At 42.0% G+C, this 19,515-nt stretch overlaps 2 protein-coding genes across 6 annotated transcripts in view; one reads left to right on the top strand and one right to left on the bottom strand.

The window, feature by feature from the left end:
- LOC143026251 (uncharacterized) overlaps positions 1 to 6,950 on the bottom strand; it is a 41,286-nt gene extending 34,336 nt beyond the window's left edge. The window contains exons 1-2 of one of the 4 annotated variants that reach the window (XM_076186331.1): positions 6,871 to 6,934; positions 4,263 to 4,402 (exon numbers count right to left, since the gene is read on the bottom strand). In XM_076186331.1, coding sequence (XP_076042446.1) covers positions 4,263 to 4,400 — 138 coding nt within the window. In that variant the 5' untranslated portion in view covers positions 4,401 to 4,402; positions 6,871 to 6,934. Of the gene's footprint in view, positions 1 to 4,262; positions 4,403 to 6,414; positions 6,487 to 6,519; positions 6,715 to 6,870 lie in introns of those variants that run through there. The other 3 variants (XM_076186332.1, XM_076186333.1, XM_076186334.1) reach the window with 3 other exon arrangements.
- Positions 6,951 to 7,573: 623 nt separating this feature from the next.
- The window catches only part of LOC143026250 (sterol O-acyltransferase 1), a 45,048-nt gene continuing 33,106 nt past the window's right edge, over positions 7,574 to 19,515 (top strand). The window contains exon 1 of one of the 2 annotated variants that reach the window (XM_076186329.1): positions 7,574 to 7,714. In XM_076186329.1, the coding sequence (XP_076042444.1) occupies positions 7,660 to 7,714 (55 nt within the window). In that variant the 5' untranslated portion in view covers positions 7,574 to 7,659. Of the gene's footprint in view, positions 7,715 to 11,315; positions 11,353 to 19,515 lie in introns of those variants that run through there. The other variant, XM_076186330.1, reaches the window with a different exon arrangement.

Here is a 19,515-nt window from a genome sequence, read left to right as displayed (position 1 = left end):
GAGGAGAACTGATTTCCCTGGGGGGGCATGATCTTTGAAGTGCCTGAAGAGCATGGAAATTTCAGGTGAAAGGGCTAGGACCATGCCCTTCAGAGAAAACACCTGATTTAGAGCTGCCCTATAGCCTTGTACTGCCAAGAGGGAGATCTTCTTGGACTTCCTGAGGAAGTGGAAGGAGGCGATCTCAGGAATGGTGGCTCGATCTGGGACTAACTTCCTGGAGTGGCACCATTTTGCAAAGGCATTTCATTTCCCTTGATAAAGGTTAGCTGAGGAAGAGCGAATAGGAGCGGACATGTCCTCCGCCACTTCTCTGGGAAAACCCTTCTTTAGGAGGATCCGGACCATAGTCTGAACGCGTGAAGATTGAGTGCTGAAGGGTTCTTGCGCCAAGCCCCGTTGATGGGTGGATGCAGAAGATCTGGTCTTCCCTGAAGGGCCAGAGGCTCTTCTACTGCTAGCTCAAGGGCGTCTGGAAACCATGGGGCTTCGGGCCACCAAGGAGCGATCAAAGTCATCCGAAAGTAGGATGCGTGTCTTGCTCTCAGGAGTACCTTCTGGAGCAAGAGAAATGGTGGGAAAGCGTAGGAGTATGGGTTGTCCCAACTTTGCAGAAGAGCGTCTTCTCCTGCTGCCAGAGGATCCGGGAGAGGACTGAAATATATTGGGAGTTGGTGATTCCATCTCATTGCAAAAAGGTCCACTAGAGGGGAGCCCCATTTGCTGAGGATGAAGTTCGCTACCTCTCGATAGAGGGACCATTCTGTGTTGATTATCTGATTCTTCCTGCCGAGGTGGTCCGCCCAGACATTCCTCTTCCCCGGGATGTAGCGGGCTTTGAGTGACATCTGGAGATTCTTGGCTAGGTTGAGGATGTCCATAGTCAGAAGGCATAGTTCCTGGGAGACTGTGCCCCCCTTGCTCATTCAGGTAGGCTACTACCGAGGAATTGTCCGACATTATGCCCACTACTTGTCCTGAGACTTGATCCTTGAAGTGACGGAGAGCCAGGAGTACTGCTTTCAACTCAAGCCAATTGATATGGGCTGTCTGCTCGACTGTGGACCAGGAACCGCTGATGTGATCATCGTTGAGGTGGGTTCCCCAGTCCTCCTTGGAGGCATCGGAGAACAGGAGGACTTCGGGGGGATATGGGCCGAGGGGCATCCCCATGAGAAGGTTGCATGGGCCTTCCACCAGAGAAGAGAATCCTTGACTTCTTCGGTGAGGGAGATGTGTTGTAGGGGTTCTCCCTCTTGCGGGGCCCACTGAGACTTGAGGAGCCACTGTAGCGGTCACATTCTTTGTCTACTCCTGGGGATTAATTTCTCTACGGAGGCCATATGGCCCAGGAGGATTTGACATTGTTTCGCCATCAGGAACCTGGTCGATAGAGCCTGTGCAACTAGAGAAGCGAGATTCTGGATCCCCTTTTCTACTGGGAAGGACTTCATTAGGGAGGAGTCCAGGACCATACCCAGGTACATGACTCTCTGTCTTGGTAAGAAATCTGACTTTTCCGGGTTGACTACTGTGCCCAATTTCAGGACAAAGGTTAGGACCATTCTCAGGTGTTCCTGGCATAGCTGGGCGGAATGTGCAAGGATCAGCCAGTCATCCAAGTAACGGAGTAGGTGAATTCCCCAGGAGTGGGACCACACTGAAACGAGGTTGAACACACTGGAGAAGACTTGGGGTGCTGTGGAAAGTCCGAAGCAGAGGCAGGGGAAGTGGAAGGTGTTGCCCCTGTGGACGATTCTGAGGAGGGATGCACTGGTATGTGGAAATAGGCATCTTGGAGGTCCAGCGACACCATGAAGTCCCCTTCCCTGATAGACGCCCTTACGGACTCTGGGGTGTCCATTCGGAACTTCGTCAGGGAAAGGAACTTGTTGAGTGGAGACAAATAGATGACTGGTCTCCACACCCCTGTTGTCTTTTCTACTAGGAATAGCCTTGAGTAGAACCCTGGGTCCGGAGTCGAGACTTCCTCTAAAGCTCCTTTCTGGAGCAGAACGGAGGTTTCCTCCGCTAGGGCCCGCCCGCGAGCCGAGTCTGGGTGGTAGCTGCTGACTTGGATGGGATAGGGGGAGAGGTTTGGGACAGTGTGAAAGGGAAGACAATAGCCTGTCTTGATGACTTGGAGGGTCCAGTCTTCCGCCCCGGCCTCTTCCCATGCTCTCCAGTAGAGGGAGAGGCAACCCCCTATCTTGTGCGGAGGGGCTGGCGAATTCCTAGGATTCCTGTGGGGGAGTCCGGAGCCTCTATAATGTTTGCGTCTAGGATCTCTAGTCGCAAAGGGACGGGGCTTTCCTGTCTACCTTTTCGACTTGGAGTGGAGGGGTAGGGAATCAGCATGCGGGTTAGAAGGGGGGCCCTCTTCAATGGAGCATAAATTTCAGGAGGGGATCACTGGGGTCTCCTAGGATGGTGTCTCTCCTGCGGGACTCAATGTTGGCCCAAGACGTTAAGAGGCAGGCCGCTTGATGCTTCAGAGCTCTGCTCGAGCTTTCCCATAGAGCCTGGAGGTTGCATTCCCCTTGGGGTTGCAGCCCGGGTAAAAACTCCCTTACTGAAGCCAAGACGCGTTCCAGCCAGGAGTGCACCGCGAGAGAGAGAGAGCCAGGCCCTGAACGAGGTCCCTGGATTCTCTGCCGGAAAGGATGACGTTTCTTCTGAGCAGTGAATCCACGTCTGCTTTGACAAGCTCTGGTAACCGAGCCGGGATCAAGGCTTCTTAAGGTTTGTCCCTGATGGAAAGTAGAAGCGTTTTTGCTGTTCCACTGGAACAGAGCGCCAGCGCGGTTTTTCGGTTGCCCGGTTTGTGAGTGCGTCGGAGGCCTGGTTCATGGCTCGTACCATCTGCTCCTCCATTTTCCTTACTCATCATGGTCATTTTCATAGCATTTCCCACTGCAACTATCTTTCCCTCCCTATCCTCCTTCACATTTAGCAACTCCCTAAAATATTCTGCCCATCTTCCCCTTACTGCCTTCTCTTCCATTATCATCTCTCCATCTGCACCTTTTACCTTTTCTTCTCTACTTGACTTGTCTCCTCTTTCTCTCTTAATTTCTTTCCAAAACATCTTTTTATTACTTTCAAAATTTTCTGTCATACTAAGCTTACCCACTTCACATCTGCTCTCCTCTTTGCCTCCTTTACCTTTTGCTTTACTTCTCTTTTCTTTTCTTTGTACCTCTCATATGACTCCCTCATCCTATTTTGTAACCAATCTGTGAAAGCTCGCTTCTTCTCTTCTACAACCTTCTTTGTTTCCTCATCCCACCATTCACTACCCTTCCTTCTATTTCCTCCTGTCCTTCTTGTTCCACACACCATCTTTGCACACTTTGTGACTCCCTCCTTGAACCATCCCCATTCCTCCTCCATACCTAGCTCTACTCTATCCTTCACTCCCTCCCACTCCTCCTTCAGCTTCTTGTACTCCTTCTCCTTTATCTTTTCATTCAAAGAGTTCACTCTAAGAACCTCCCTACCTTTTATCCCTTTCCTCTTTCTCCATCTATCCTCCACTCTCAACTTACCTTCCACCAAAAAATTATCTGATATTCCCCCACCCTCACCCCTTAGCACATGTACATCCTTAACTCTTCCTATCCTAATCCCATTTACCACTACATAATCCATCAACGCTCTATCTACCACCCTTCCATCCACCACCCTCTCCCATGTGTACTTGTGCTTGACTTTATTCCGAAACACTGTATTTGCTATCATCAACTCTCTAGACACATTTCCACCATCAACTCTCCACTACAATTCTTTCCTGGAACTCCACATTTCCCAACCACTCCATCAATTGGACCATTTTCTACCCTAGCATTAAGGTCTCCCAGTACTATTACATTGACATTTCTTCCTAAATCCTCTATGCACTCATTTAAATCTATCCAAAAGGCCTCCCTTTCTTCTATACTCTTCTCACTGCCAGGCCCATATGCACTTACAAAGACCCACATCTCCTTTCCAAGTTTCACCTTCCTCCACATTATCCTTGAGGAAACCTCCTTCCACTCCACTACACGTTTACCTATCTCTTCACTTACTAGAATAGCCACCCGTTCCCTCCCTCGCCCCTCTCTTCACTCCTGATAACCTCCCACTTACACTCACCCTTCCCTTTCAACTTAGTTTCACTCAAAGCCAACACATCTATCTTTCTTCTCACAAACATACTACCTATCTCTTCCCTTTTACTCTCATCTGTACCACATCCACACATATTAAAAGACCCAAACCTTAGGGTGCTGGTCGGAAAATTCCCAGACCCTCTTATGCCTTATGCCAAGTATTTCCACTTGGATCGAAAGAGGCAAGAAGAAAGGGACGGGGATTGGGACTAGACATCCTTCTCCTTGTAGCCCCACAGGGGACATTCCTAAACGAAAAAGTAAAGGCAATAAAAAGGTGCCATGATATTTAAGGGTAAAATTCCAGAATCATGCAACCACAGATATCTAACATAACACTTATATTAGTTCCTAACCTAACCATTCAATAGAAAAAAAAAAAATCATTCAAGTGGGAAAATTACATGAAAAATGGGATATGAAGAATTGTCGGTCAATTTATAGATTCACCCAACCATAAAATTTGATATGTGGCTTTTGTGTTTCTGGTGAGAAATGTTGTGATATGAATGATGGTGTACATCATTTCCGTCACAAATGCATACTTTTGAAGTAATTAAGTATTGAAGTTATGCACTTGTGCGTACATCTCCCGAACGCATAAGTGTGGGAAATCGTGGTTTTTGGGTGGGGAAGACTAATAAAGGGATTAATGCATGTTGCAAAACAGGTATAAAATTAACAAAAACACTTAAAAAATATATATAAAAAAAAACCATAAAAATCACATTTTAGGGCCAGAGTCCCGCCTAACGTGAGCGGTAGCCATGTTTGTTTTTCCCAACGATTCAAAAAATGTCTCGCTAGATCAGCTACATTTAGCGAAGTCCACTCCAGCCACGCAAGACTTCCTAACCGTAAACTAACGTTACCTCCGTTAGGTTAGGTTAGTTTACAGTTACCAACTCTTGTGCGAGCAGCTTCCCTAAATCTAGCGGTTATAGTCACAAATACTTACAATCATTAGTAAACAAACATGGTGACACGCACGGTACCCGCCGAAATGGGATATTTTTTTTTATGTGATTCTTTAGTCTTCTTCTTCATTTGATACCTGTTTTGCAATGCGCATTACTCCATTTATTAATCTTCCCCAACCAAAAACCCCAATTTCCCACACGTGCCGGCACCTCACATCGTTCGGGAGATGTACGCATAAGTGCATAACTTCAATACTTAATTACTTCAAAAGTACGCATTTGCGACGGAAATTATGTACACCATCATTCATATCACAACATTTCTCACCAGAAACACATAAGCCACATATCAAATTCTATGGTTGGGTGAAACTATAAACCAAATTGTCACCCCAGACCACCCACATGAAGAACCATCCCATGAGATCCCACTTGAAGAATAGTCACCCCAGAATGCCGAATATCAACAGTGGAGTAATGATTAGGTTAGGTTAGGTTAGGTTGAATAAGGGTTATGTTTATTGTTATCAATTTATACAACTGAAGAATCATAAACCCAGGATGGCCCACATGAAGAATTGTCACCCACGGATAGCCCACATGAAGAATTGTCATCCTGTCTAAGTCTGGGGTGACAATTCTTCATGTGATCCAAAAAATGTGTTTTCATGATACTGGAATACAACATATTTAAGGCTATTTTAGACAGACACAGGAATCATGGAGGTCCCATAAACTTGATTTCCTCCTCCATCCTTCCAGTGCTAAACATGGCAAAATATTCTATTTTGAAATATGTTCTAAAATGATACTCCTTCCATAGTCCACACAATCTTGGAAATGCATATTAACTGAATATGTATTTCCAAATTGTGTGGACTATGTAACTGAATAATTCAGTTTGGAGAATAATTATCTGTGCTGTCCTAAACATTTACCTATTTACAATGTTTAACTGATTCAAAAAAGACCAACCCCCATTATTCATTCCCAACTAGTTTATAAACCCCTTCAAAGCGAAGTATATATTTGTGTTTAATGGGTAAATATTTATTGACAAATAAAATGTTCATTTGTGAAGTAAAGGTAGTTTCTAAACACTAATCAGCCAACGTGTAAACAAATATTTAACTTAAAAGAATGCCTGTTGGTAAAGAACATCACTTAGAGAAATATATACCAAGCTGTCATCCTATGAATATCTATATGAGAACGTAAATACAAGCATAACATCAACTTCTAATGCAAAATCCCACCAGTTAAGATATGGTCACAAGCAATATTTTTTTTTCACATTTACTTCACGTAATAAGTAATACTGTGATCTACTATCACAGTACCTGTGATTTTTTGGTGGCTGTACCACTAAAACATTAAAACTGATGCGTGAAAGGTTCAATAATCATGTGACACACAAGATCTCAACTACGAAGTAAATATGTCACCTCTTCCAATTTCGTGTTGCTTTCAAGTTCAACGATAACTATAATATAACGTTCTTCCCGTCAATTTCCCTTTATAACGTGTCCTTTATAGCTCAAAGGTAATATATACAAGCCAAAGAGAGATGTTACAGCTGTCAAAAAACATTTAAATAGGCTTTTCTATTGATATTTTAAATCTCCCGCACATCAACGCGTCCAATCGCGCCAAGCGAAACACCAAACCCAAACAAAACTTGTCGATATTTTCCAGACCAAGTTGCAGGGAGTCAATTAATTTATTGTCAACTGACCTCAAGTATCTTAATCCTCAGACACTTTAGAAATTAGAAATAAACAAAATTTATGGTTTACCTCGCTAGATTCGTCAAAATAGTCCATATTTCAGGAATGAAGATAGGGCTCTATCATGTCGATGAAAATACGTACACATTAAGCATTTTAAAAGAATATAAATACAGTTGGAAATTATATACTTAGCTCATATTTTCTCCATACAATCACATGTAATATACACTTACATGAATTCTACCTCAAAAATATTTATTTTGTTATTTATTATTTCAACAATTGGGTGATATTAGCAAAGTTAAGATTTTAATAAGAACATCCTTCACCGTGAAAACATGTTTGCCATCGATGAAAGAAGAATAGTAGAGAAGAAGAAAATACATTTGTGACCCTAACTGACAATATGTATTTAATATTAATTAATATCCACATTATTTTTACGTTATATATATTGATATGTAATTATTTTAATATACCTTATCCTAACAGAAACAAATGCTACATTCAGAACCCCCGCTGTATTAATCAAGTATGCTTCTTACAAAGGAAAAGGTAACATTAACGTACGATGAAATTTTATTGATTGTAAATTAAGCTAAATATTCATAATATTTTAAAATATATCGTCCTATTGTAACAACTTACACCCAGAGATGAATTATATTTGATTTTATAAATCATTTAACATTCCTAATATGACATACACAAACTTTTTCCCATACTCGCGTTGACAAATATCTTCAAGATTTTACTTATCCATGTAGTAAGGGGTCAGAAGTGTCAGAAGAAGGTTGAAAAGTATCGGAAACCTAGCACAAGAAAACTGAGTTTGTTATTTATAATATTGGCAATATGTCGCAAGAAACAGACTCCATTCCTAAAATGAATGGTATTTTAAGAAACGACTGTGAGTATACGTTCGCTCAGTGTTCCTTTATGTGAAATTTACACCAATTTGACCAATCTCCAAGATCAACATGGTGTATTTCTTTGATATATTCATGGTTGTTTGTAATATGGAAGTGATATGTATTGGATATTTTAAGTACATACATACTTTTGCTCTATGGTTAGTTGAAGAAGAGATGTAATTTTTGGAAAGATTGAAAAAGTTAAAATCCAGTCAATCTTGACAACAATTATAGCTATGATATTCAGTTCTACCATTTTCCATATTGTTATTTTAAACGTTGCCTAAATAAAGAATTTCCATTGGGTGGCGTGGCAAACCAGCTAATTACGCTTGTCACTCTAATTAGCTGGCTTTCAACATTACAGCAACACTATGGAAAACGTTGTATTCCACTTGCCACGTGACATTTATTTATTTTTCTTGTTCACTTTTCTGATATATTTTGAACTGTTCTTTTATTGTTATCTTTAGCATGTGTCGCTAGTTTCGAAAATTAGAACCCATTGAACGGCAATGTGCAGTCACCGGGCGCCAATAGTGCCGATCTGTCAAATAACTCTTTTGAACCAATTAGTTTAACTAATGAAAATCGTGATATTATTCTTATTGGCTGTCCATATGTCTTCTTTAAAGGATCGAACGAAGGGTTCATCAGGTGAAGATCATAGAATATAAGAATATCGATGGGGAAATTCATCAAATCACTCACTGATGGACCATTTTTTGGTGCGATTCTTAAGTTGTCATATGTTTTTTTTTAAAGATATTTTGGGAGAACATATATACATATACCAAGGCTTTTTCCCCCTTACAAGGGAGGTAGCCAAAAAGGAAAAAGGATAAAATCATTTCCACCCATTCCATCCCTGAATACACTCCACACCCCTCCACCCTCCCTCTCATCTCAGCACCTCCTGGATGACGGGTCATCCCTGCACATTGTCCACTGCCCTGGGTCAGAAGCAGTGTCGCCAGACACAGCACATCCACAGCAAGGACGCTTCATTAAATCGGCGACCCCCATCTCCGTCCCCCCATTGCATTAAAGGAGAAGACGGTGAGAAATCCCTTCAGGCTGCATTAAATTTTGCTCAGACGTACTACCTCACCCCCCATACCCCCGCCCATTCCACCTCATGCAATCACAACATCATCCATATACAACCATTCTCCATTCACCCCTGTCTTCTGTCCTCTCCCGTCCTTCCTCAACAGACATTCCCCTTTTCCCCAAAGCCCCCTTCACCCCATCCATCCATCTCATCCTAGGACGTCCCCTCATGTTCACACCCTCCACATCTGCCTTCCATACCTCTTTTACTAGTCTTTCTTCATTCATTTAATATTCTTCACTCATTCTTTCCATGTGTCCAAACCATCCTAATATTCTTTCATCAACCCTATCTCCCAGCTCCTTTTCCTCCCCTGTTCTCCTCCTCACCTCCTCATTTCTCACTCTATCTAGCCTGGTAACCCCCATCCACCTCATCTCAAACACATTCAAACTCCTTCTCTCTTCTCTTATGTTCCATATTTCTGCCCCATACAGTGCTGTTGGCACAATCACTCCTTCATACAGTCTCCTCTTAGTATCAACATATAGTAAATAAAAACTCCGTGTCAAGTAGGATTTCACGTCAATTTAGATGATGACAGATAACTTGATCCCGCTGCCATATTAGATTACTTCAGAGCTCGGGTTAACCCCCCCCACCGAGAAGGATTAAAATAAATAAATGAGAGGAATAAGCAATATTTCTTACATAAGAAAAATGTTGGCGATTAATGTAAGTTCTGAAACAAAATTTTCGTAAGAGATTGTTTTCCAACAGAAACCATTTCGCTGGAGCCGTTGTCTAAGAGTGGGCGATTACAGTTGGACAACTTTACAGTTGGCCAACTTCTTAGGTGCTCAGATGTCTTTAGGGAGGCTAGGGCGGTGCCCCTTACAAATTTCTTTGTAGCCTAAAATTAATGAGCCATGTCCTTAGTTTTACGACGCTCAGCCTTGCAAATGAAACTCTTATTTGAATCGCAGTGACAACACTCTAAATCACGGCCACTGAAAAGTTGTTCTATTTTCAATTTCTCATACGATGAAACTTAATGCCTATTATATATATACATTAAGTGACGTGCGCTTGGTGTAAAAAACGACGATTAGATGCAGAAATTTAGGGGAGGATAACAGAACGATGAGATTATGCATGTTAAATTATCGTATTTTTTCTCTTGTGGAAAGTTAGTCCTCGATCACAAAATTGTGTGATTTACTTAGATTCGCAGGAATGTTGATCGTCCCTTATTACCATAATCATATTTGGCTTCAGTAAGTGGAAAGACAAGTGATATGAAGGTGAGCTTACGCATAGTCTGTAATTGTGTGTCTGACTACTGCCAGAGTATTCTATTCTGCTAAGGGAAACCCACTGTCCGAAGATTAATCCGAGTTGTGGTGGCACACGAGGTTAGCATGCTACTTGCTTTTGCTACTTCGTGTGAGTAGAAACGACTTTGGTTACAATATTCTAGACTTCCGTAAGAACATCTCAACAATGTGTCTAACATTTGTTTAAGTTTAACTTCTCTTAGTCTGTCGTTTCGGCTTGACGCAAGAGTAATTTGATATTTGGAAATTTGAAAAACAAAAGATCGTAACTGAGGTCGTTTCTGCTCAAACGAAGTAATAAAAGCAAGTAGCATGCTAGTGAGAAATGCAAAGTGTGCCGCCACCTTTAGTGGAAATACGCCAAATCCAATTAGTTAAGATTTGAATGACCCGCCATTTTGTGAACGTTTGGATCGCGGTTTATTGTCTTGCGCAGTACTCTGCGCAGCTGGGTACTCGGCGACATGACGCACTGTCGTATGTGCAACGACTGTAAATTCAGATTGTTACAGCTGGTTTTCAGAACCGCAGAAATATTATTTAGATTATTTGTTCTAGTGTATGATAGATATAATTTAAAAGTGGAAGGTGTAATGAATATATGAGCTACGTTGGTGCCTGTATCAGTATACAATTGTAGGCGTCATCCAGAATGAATCGAGATTGTTTTAACCCTATCGATAAGCTGACGTTTTCCAAGTTGAATCGTCTGTCGTTGACTAATGGACGTCATCATAGCAAATGGACTAACCAGAAAAAATGAAATAGTGGAATATATTACATTTATTTATTTGTTTACTTGTTCATAATAATAATAAAATATCCCGCAACACATGAGAAGTAAATTTGCATAGATCATACAGACCATAAACTAAGATATGTCGATTGATTTCATTAGAGGTGGCTTGCGCTGCACCCCTCCTCAGTGTACGCCACTACGATATCACTTACGCCATCATATTCGACCATCCTCCCCACTCCCCCTCCCCCAGCCACTGCCAACGGCTGGGCCGACGCCGCGCGTCTTTGCGTTCGAGTCCAGGCCTATCAGTGTCGTAAGTCTAAGTCATCAACGGAAGTGACTTCCACGAGCTAGTTGGGGGGAATAAGAGCTGTCTATTGCACGTGACGACCATGGCCAGGAATTCCCGCTAACCGTGATAAGGTCATCGGAAGGTGTGATTATGGTAGCTGTGATGCATCAAGTGCGGCTGTACCGAGATGCACTCAGGACACGTCAACAGTATGTAAACACGTATGCATAAAATTGATGGTATACAAGCCAGATAAGTACGTCTTTCCTACAGTAAGAACAACAATAAATCAGAACAACATTATTCATGTAAAATATGAAGCTGATTACAATCAGGCGATTAAGTTATGAAATTTATTATTTCCAATTAGATATAAAAGTAGTGGGCTTATCGCCATCGTATACACGCCGCTGCGAGTGTTGTACGCGTTGACAGTCCCAGCACCTGCAGACACATTTTACTGCGGAATTGCTTTTGCATTAAACATTCAGAATGATGCCTATATTATGCATAAAATATTTGACGTTACGCAGAACAAAATTCGCACAAGAGAATAGTAAGGCTTGATAAATTAGTAGACATTGTTTTAACCCACTAGTCTCTAGCTAGCCTTCGAACCTAATGAAATATGCTGGCGTTCTAGAACGAAATATTCCAAGAGGGCATTGGACCTCGATGGCTTAAGTTTTATATCATTACATAACCACCCGATGTTTTCCCAGGCCAGGAGTTAAACAAATAACTAGTCAGGAACAGAACACAAGAAGAAAAAAATATTTGCATCAGTTGAGTCACGCAGTCATTCTATGAATGCAACCGTGATCGTGTGACTCGAGAAGCCTTCAAACAAAAGACACTGAACCAAGGGCGCTCGGGGGGGGGGGGGAGGTTGCGCAGCTGCCCATTCCCTGGATATCCAAGATGTTTGAAACTTCGCCTGTCGTCACATATGATTTCGTTAAATTTCTAAGTTATAGATTACCATTGTACGATTGATGAAAGTCAAAATGTAACTCTTGTAGATAATGTAAATGTCTATGCAGCCAGTTTGAAGTGTGTATCTTGATATAACTCTATACCATTAGCCATATATGTAAAGTGTATTTAATTTACCTCCTCCTGCAAAATTTCCTGTCCCCGTTACAAAAATTCCTACAAAGGCGTAGTTTTGAGCCCAGAGACGGGACTTGAGATCACATACATTTGAGCAGTGATTCCAAGATCAACAAAGTTTGAGCCCCTGATTATTACCTAAGTAATCCTTGATGGTCTTATGCAGAACCACCGGTCTATCCTCTAGGGCAGGAGTTCTCAACCTTTTTTCCCGTTATGTACCCCGAGTCACCAGACCATCGACCTGTACCTCCATTAACCTGACACAGAAAACGGAACGGTAATATATTAAGACTAATTGAATATATAGTGGCATCGCAATGTATATACAATGGTTCATTTTGTAATGACATTATTCATCAGTTAAGCATTAACATAAAAAACAAACTACAGTGATACTATACATGCAGATTTAAAAGTTTAAGTAATCTTTCGAGAGTCATGCCTTTAGCCTCTGCATTGTTAGAATTGCTGAATCAGAAACAATATAAATTTTGTAATTGCTTTCAGTATTAGTATTATCAGTACGGATAAAACAATGATTCATCTTAAGATATTCTGAATTTGAATTGGCCCAGTTATGTAATACCCGATTTATCTTAATGAGAATACCTTAATGTGGGAAAACTACCAACAAAATTTGTATTGCGTAATTACTTGATTAACTTCAGGGGGGGGGGGTTACGTGTTTATAAGAAAAGTAGGGAGATAAGGGAGGAGATAGCGTGTGGATAAGTTAGGGGTAGGCATGCGGATAAGATGTAAGGGTGCGGCGCGTGGATAAGGGAGGAGGATTGGTATGCGGGTAAAGAGAATGGGGGTTGTATACAGGCAAGAGAGTGGGTAATGGTGCATGTGGATAAGTTCAAGTGGGTTTATGTGCGGATAAGGGAGATGGGATTTGTGTGTGGATAAAGGAGGGAGGGTTGGTGTGTGGATAAACGGGGGAGGGTTGGCGTGTGGATAGAGTAGAGTGGGTGAGGGAGGAGTGGAAATGAGGCTCACTGGTCTTAGCCTCCCCTCTCCCTCTCCCCCCCCCCCATTCCTCTCCTCTCCCCCATTCCTCTCCCTCCCCCAGTAGCACCGCACGCGTGACCAATTTGTCACCCTCCAGGATGAGCAGGTGTTCCTAACCCCGTGGGGGGAAGGTGGCCCTTTGCCCCTCCCCCCACCCCTCTAAACTTAACAACAACAACAACAGCAACATTACTTTGCTACCTGTAGGACTTCACTTGTTCTCAGATCCAAACACCAGTTTCTTTCGAAATCTTAAATGCTCAAAGCGTAAGTCTCTTCTAATGGATTTGTGGTTAACTACTTAGTGGGTGCACGCATGTGGACGTGGTCCGAGAACTGGTCCACTTACCCATTTGAGTCCACCGGTCCGCAAGTTGTGGACCATGGCCCCCCTAGTGGACCAAAGAAGTTCATAAGTTGGTCCACATGCTGACATTTAGTGGTAGTTAGTGGATACCCGACGATTCTATTCAACGTAGAAATTATTGTTCTCTCCAAGAGGCTAGAGAAGAACAGCAAGTCATAAGAGTCTGGGATACGTGACGTAAGATGGGTCGAGAGTCTCTGGAATCCAAAATTTTCCATTTGCTTTCTCGCGTCGGGGTTCTTTCGTAGAACGATCTTGATGATTACTAAGCACCCTTCCTTCCTTCCTTCCTTTCTTCCCTCCCTCTCTCTATCCCTCCTTCCTCTCCCTCCCGGAAAAAAAATCTATCTGCCCCATTGGTCCATGGAACAGAACATGATGACGCAGTCCAAGCAGGTATTTCCTTTGGCTCCCAACCCGGCAGGAAGGCTCCATTCCGTTGTCGAATTTCCGTGGAAGATAAGGGAATGCCTACACAAGTTCATCTGTGTTGTCTTCCCTTTCCTACCAAGGCAACTTCTTTTACTTAAATGAATAAATACCCCCTTTTTAATTGAGGTGTTATAACCCCCCTCTTCCTACGCCTTCCCTTCCTCCTCTACCTTCTCTCACTAATTACTTTTTCCCCCTCCTACCCGTCTTCGTCTCCCTACTCCTTCCTCACCATCATCATTCTTCTCACCTTTTTCCTCCTCCCCCTCATCCACCTTCCTCTTTTCTTTCCCCCTCTTCTTCTTCCTCCACCTGCTTCTCCCCTCCTTCCTTCCTCCCTCCTTCTGGTGCTCCTCCATCTTCCATCTCTCCTTCTGCTGCTGCTCCTCCACTTCCTACTCTTCCACCTCTTTCTCCTCCTCTTTCTCTCCTCTTCCTTCCTCCTCCCCCCTCTCTCCCCCTCCTTCCTTCCTCCCCCTCCTTCCTCCCCCCTCCCCTCTGAAGAGTCTTAGGGGGGAGTGGTATTAGACATAAGAGGTGCAAGCAAGGTCAATAGACTATTGACCTTAGGCTTAAAATCCGTTTCATCTTCTTACACGTGACCCTACGTCCCACCCTGGAGGGGGTGATTGTTGGGGGGGGGGGGGTTAGCTAGGTCCCCTGGGATCTGGGGGGGGGGGAGAGGGAGAGTGCTGATCGACTGGTCATTGTACCTCAAAAGGCCATCCCTCCGACATACTGTACACTCCCTCTTCTGTAGCCTTTCTGCTACGTCGGTCGATTTTATTCAGCTCTGAGGGAGGGAAGGGAGGAGGACCCGAAACTGAATGTTGTCTCAATCGACCGAGACCCCCCCAGGACACCGTCTGGCGTTCACCAGAACAAAGTATGTGGCGTCTGCCACTTGGGCTGATGAGGTTGACAACTGATGTGACCAGCTGAGCTTCCGGCCTGAGCCGTCACCTTGGCCCTATGTGTCTGGGTAGCCGGGACAGGCAGGCGTTGAGGATCGAACGCAGACACCCTGTAGCTGTGAGGCAAATTCGAGGCCTAAGGTCGACTTTCACACTCAAGAGGTTGACCCCGAATGAGGATGAGTCATCCACGAACTGCTCCTTGTGGGACTTCGCGACGTGGACACGAGGTTTCCTCTGTGCTCAAGATGTCACGAGATTGTCTACAAGGATAGAAACGCTGGCGAAACGAAATTCATAACAATGATAGTCTATTTTTTTCCATTTTTTTTTTTTTTTTTTTTTTTTTACCAGAGGAGGTACGCAACCTTGTCAAACGGATTTCCCCCAAATATTTCCTCAGGGGAGGCTCAAACCGGGGTTTCTTTGTTCGTGCATTGTTCTGGGGTGCACGTGTACCACTGTGTCAAGTTCGGTAAAGCTCCGTTGACATTGACATGATGACAAATAATCAGGTGGGCTATGGTTAGGTTAGGTTACATTATCTTAGGCTAGGTCAGGTCAGGTCACATCCTTATTTTCTATTTATTGTGGTCTGGGGTGTCGATTCTTCAGGTGGGATATCCTGGGGTGACGATTCTTCAAGTGGACGTTCTGGGGTGACAATTCTCCAGGGATTTCGACATTGTCCTCTTCGTTTATTTAACCCATATGCCACCGAGGCAAGGGGGTGCCAGCGAGATGAATAGAATCGCCTAGCGGCAACAAGAGTAAGAGGAAAAGGACCACCTGGAATGGAAGGAGATGAAATTACAGGGAAGAGATCTTAGCAAGATGGAAGCTTTAAGTCACCAAGGCCTTTGTGTTCTCTCTCTCTCTCTCTCTCTCTCTCTCTCTCTCTCTCTCTCTCTCTCTCTCTCTCTCTCTCTCTCTCTCTCTCTCTCTCTCTCTCTCTCTCTCTCTCTCATATCTCATCTCTCATATCTCTCTCATATATATATCTCATCTTTCATTCATATCTCTTATATCTCTCATATCTCATCTCTCGTATATCTTTCTCACTTCTCTCTCATCTCTCTCGTATATATCTCATATATCTCATCTCTCTCTCTCTCTCTCTCTCTCTCTCTCTCTCTCTCTCTCTCTCTCTCTCTCTCTCTCTCTCTCTCTCTCTCTCTCTCTCTCTCTCTCTCTCTCTCTCTTTCAAGAATCGTGGGATTAACATGCGTGACATTACATTGTGTTGAATCACGACAACCGCAACCCTGAGAGAGAGAGAGAAGTAAATTTTGTTGACTGAAAACTTTACGTGTGGAATTAGCTGCAGGGCTGTTTTGTAATGTAGCACAGCTTTATTTTATTTATTTTTTGTTTACTTTAATTATATGTTCCTTTGTTATTTTATTCGTTTATGTATTTATATTTATCAGACGTGGTTCTATTTTTAATTTACGATTTATCAGTATCATTACATCATCATCAGTATTGTTATTATTTTCATTATTATCATTATTGTTATCAATACAATCAATATTATTAATATTAATACCATTAATATTAATACTATCATTATCATTATTACTATTATCATCATCATCATTATTATCATTATTCATACGAAATGTGGTATATTTTTTATATACTTAATTTCACATAATTGCAATGTACGGTAAAAGAACTGCGCTCGTCCCGTGCCTGTGATTTTTCCACTGGGCTTTATAAATTGGTTTTTGAGTTTGCAGATTATTTTTCTTTTGTAATTACATAATTGTAATATACAATATGATGATCTACACTCATGGGATCTCGTCCCCCTTTTCCCCTATTATATGTTGATTTTAATTCACTTATGTTTCTAGTTTGAGCTATATCATCTTCAAAGCTATATGGGCATTATATTTCTGTTTACTCTCTCTCTCTCTCTCTCTCTCTCTCTCTCTCTCTCTCTCTCTCTCTCTCTCTCTCTCTCTCTCTCTCTCTCTCTGTGTGTGTGTGTGTGTGTGTGTGTGTGTGTGTGTGTGTGTGTGTGTGTGTGTGTGTGTGTGTGTGTGTGTGTGTGTGTGTGTGTGTGTGTGTGTGTGTTTACCTAGTTGTAGATACACAACTAGATAAATACACGTATGCAATAAAATCACATTTTCTTTATAGATGTGTATGCGCGCGCATGTGTGTGTGTGTGTAAAGCTCCCCCTCCCCTCTTCACCCTTTTCCAAGTACACACACACACACACACACACACACACACAATGACTCATAGTTTCCGTTTTTTCTCTCTATTCTCTGAATTCGTGGCCGTCTAGGTCTTTCCCTCGTGTGCGTACCGTGTACGTCCTTCACAAATGCATCCTGTTCTCCGTAACTGTGTCTGTTACTCAATTCGAAGGAAAACATTTTACGTCGTCGTTCTAGTTTGTATTCATGGAACCTACACATTCTTACTTTGTAACATATCGTGATGTGGTTAAGTAATTGTAATAGTGATCTAATTTTATTAATTTATTCATTCATCTATTTATTTGCATAATGTTAACGGAGGTAAACAATACAGCCAGATAAAAATGTCTTGGGAATGATGATAATGATACTCATAACAAGAAAGATAATAATGATTATGATGATAATCAATCAAAAAACAAAAATGCACATTGCCTACAAAGACACACACACACACACACATACACACACACACACACACACACACACACACACACACACACACACACACAACCATTGCGTTCCTGTTGATCGTTGTCTTCTTTTCCAATAAGTTGCAACGTGTACATAAGACACTCCATGCGAAGAAGAATACTGATCACTTAATTTCTACTATCTTTCCTATCTACTTTCCTTATCTGTAAGTATTTTATTTACCACTCCTTTGCTGTGATGTTTTCCCCAAGGATAGAAGCGCTAGTTATAGATAAAAGAAGATAATTTGATAACCAGAATAAACTTATTAGGTGACCCATTGTCCACGTAGTGCTGAGAAGGAAGATAGAAAGAGCATTTGGTATACATATGTATCATTCTTGTTTTTACCATCATTGCTCATATTTGTATACAATCGAAAATACGATGTTCATATCGAGACATGATAAGTTTCAGTTTTGGATCAGTATGGGACATGTTAGAAATGATTAAAGACAAGGTCACTGCTCCACGGGAAGGGAAGAAATACAGAAGTCATTGTAGAATCTTTGCAATGCAGTGCTGACAAGTGTGTTGAGCTGGACAGCGCTGCTACAGTCACGCCACTCCAGACCCACATAACGACATGACGTCATGTCGGCCGAGGCGACAACGCAGGGCTTCCATGCTTGCTTGGTGGACCAGATACTCAACATAACCTTTCGGATTCTCCTTTTTCCTTTCCACGAAAAGACACTTGATAAGATTTATTTGTATACATTTTGTGTGCATCAGGTGTTACTGAAATCAAATGTCTGTAGGTTTTCTTATTTAAATATGCATTGGAAGATGTAATATTCAAACGCGCCGTCCTGTAGTATATTTCTGGTAGTGTGTGTATGTGTGCCTTTGTTTTCCTAGCTGACTGTGAAGTACTGGATATACTTTATCAGAATCCACTATATTTTTTCTAATAAAGATAAATGATTCTGAAATACAATAGGGTGGCTGTTGAAAAACAAGGATCTACGTGACTTGAAAGACCCAAATACTTTTGTAGAGACATGAAAGGGAAGACGAGGGACAGGAGTGAAACACGGTTGGTTTTCTGGAATAACCTTTGTTAAGTAAACAAGGCCAGCTAAGTCTTTTCTACCCCGCATCCTCTCAGACCCAGATACTGTTATGTATCCTCACCTAGCCAGGAATAGAAAGTAAATAGATTCATTGATTAATAAAATAATTAGATAATACATTCATGAATTAATAGAACAGATAATAAACCAATAAATGAAATAAATGGATAATACATAGATGAATAAAATAGAACAATTAAGTGATAAATGAATAAGTAAATGAAAATAAATCCAGATATTCACCATAAAGAAAATGTCTTTAAAACATGATCTGTAAACTGCATCGCAGAACTGAAGAAGCAAACGTTACTTTGAATGGCCCAAGAAGGTGAACGTTGAGAACTTGAGGGACCTAAACGTTAAGAAAGAAAAAAAAAATAATCCGCTCAGAATCTCGACGCGGCTCCCCTTAAGAAGGGTGATCCCTAGGGCCGGATGCGGCCCGCGGGCCACGCGCTACACCAGACCCTATTCTTTAGTGAGGATTAACGTTCGGAATCAGCTTAACATGTTAATCTCTTTCGTCTAGGGTGTTGTGTGCTCCCAGACCTCACCGGAATGTCTATGTTCCGGCATTTCACTTCAGTGAAGTAATTTAATTTGCCATTGATTCCGGGATATGATATATTCGTACAGACGCGACACTGGCTCCTCTTTAAGATTATATATATATATATATATATATATATATATATATATATATATATATATATATATATATATTTATTATTATTATTATTATTATTTTTTTTTGCGTTCTCCCAT

This window comes from Oratosquilla oratoria, chromosome 6 (assembly GCF_046742065.1).
Source record: "Oratosquilla oratoria isolate Oo_2021 chromosome 6, ASM4674206v1, whole genome shotgun sequence".
Classification (NCBI taxonomy): domain Eukaryota; kingdom Metazoa; phylum Arthropoda; class Malacostraca; order Stomatopoda; family Squillidae; genus Oratosquilla; species Oratosquilla oratoria.
The sequence above is the reverse complement of the archived record's forward strand: the minus strand, read 5'-3'. Positions and strand labels throughout refer to the sequence as shown.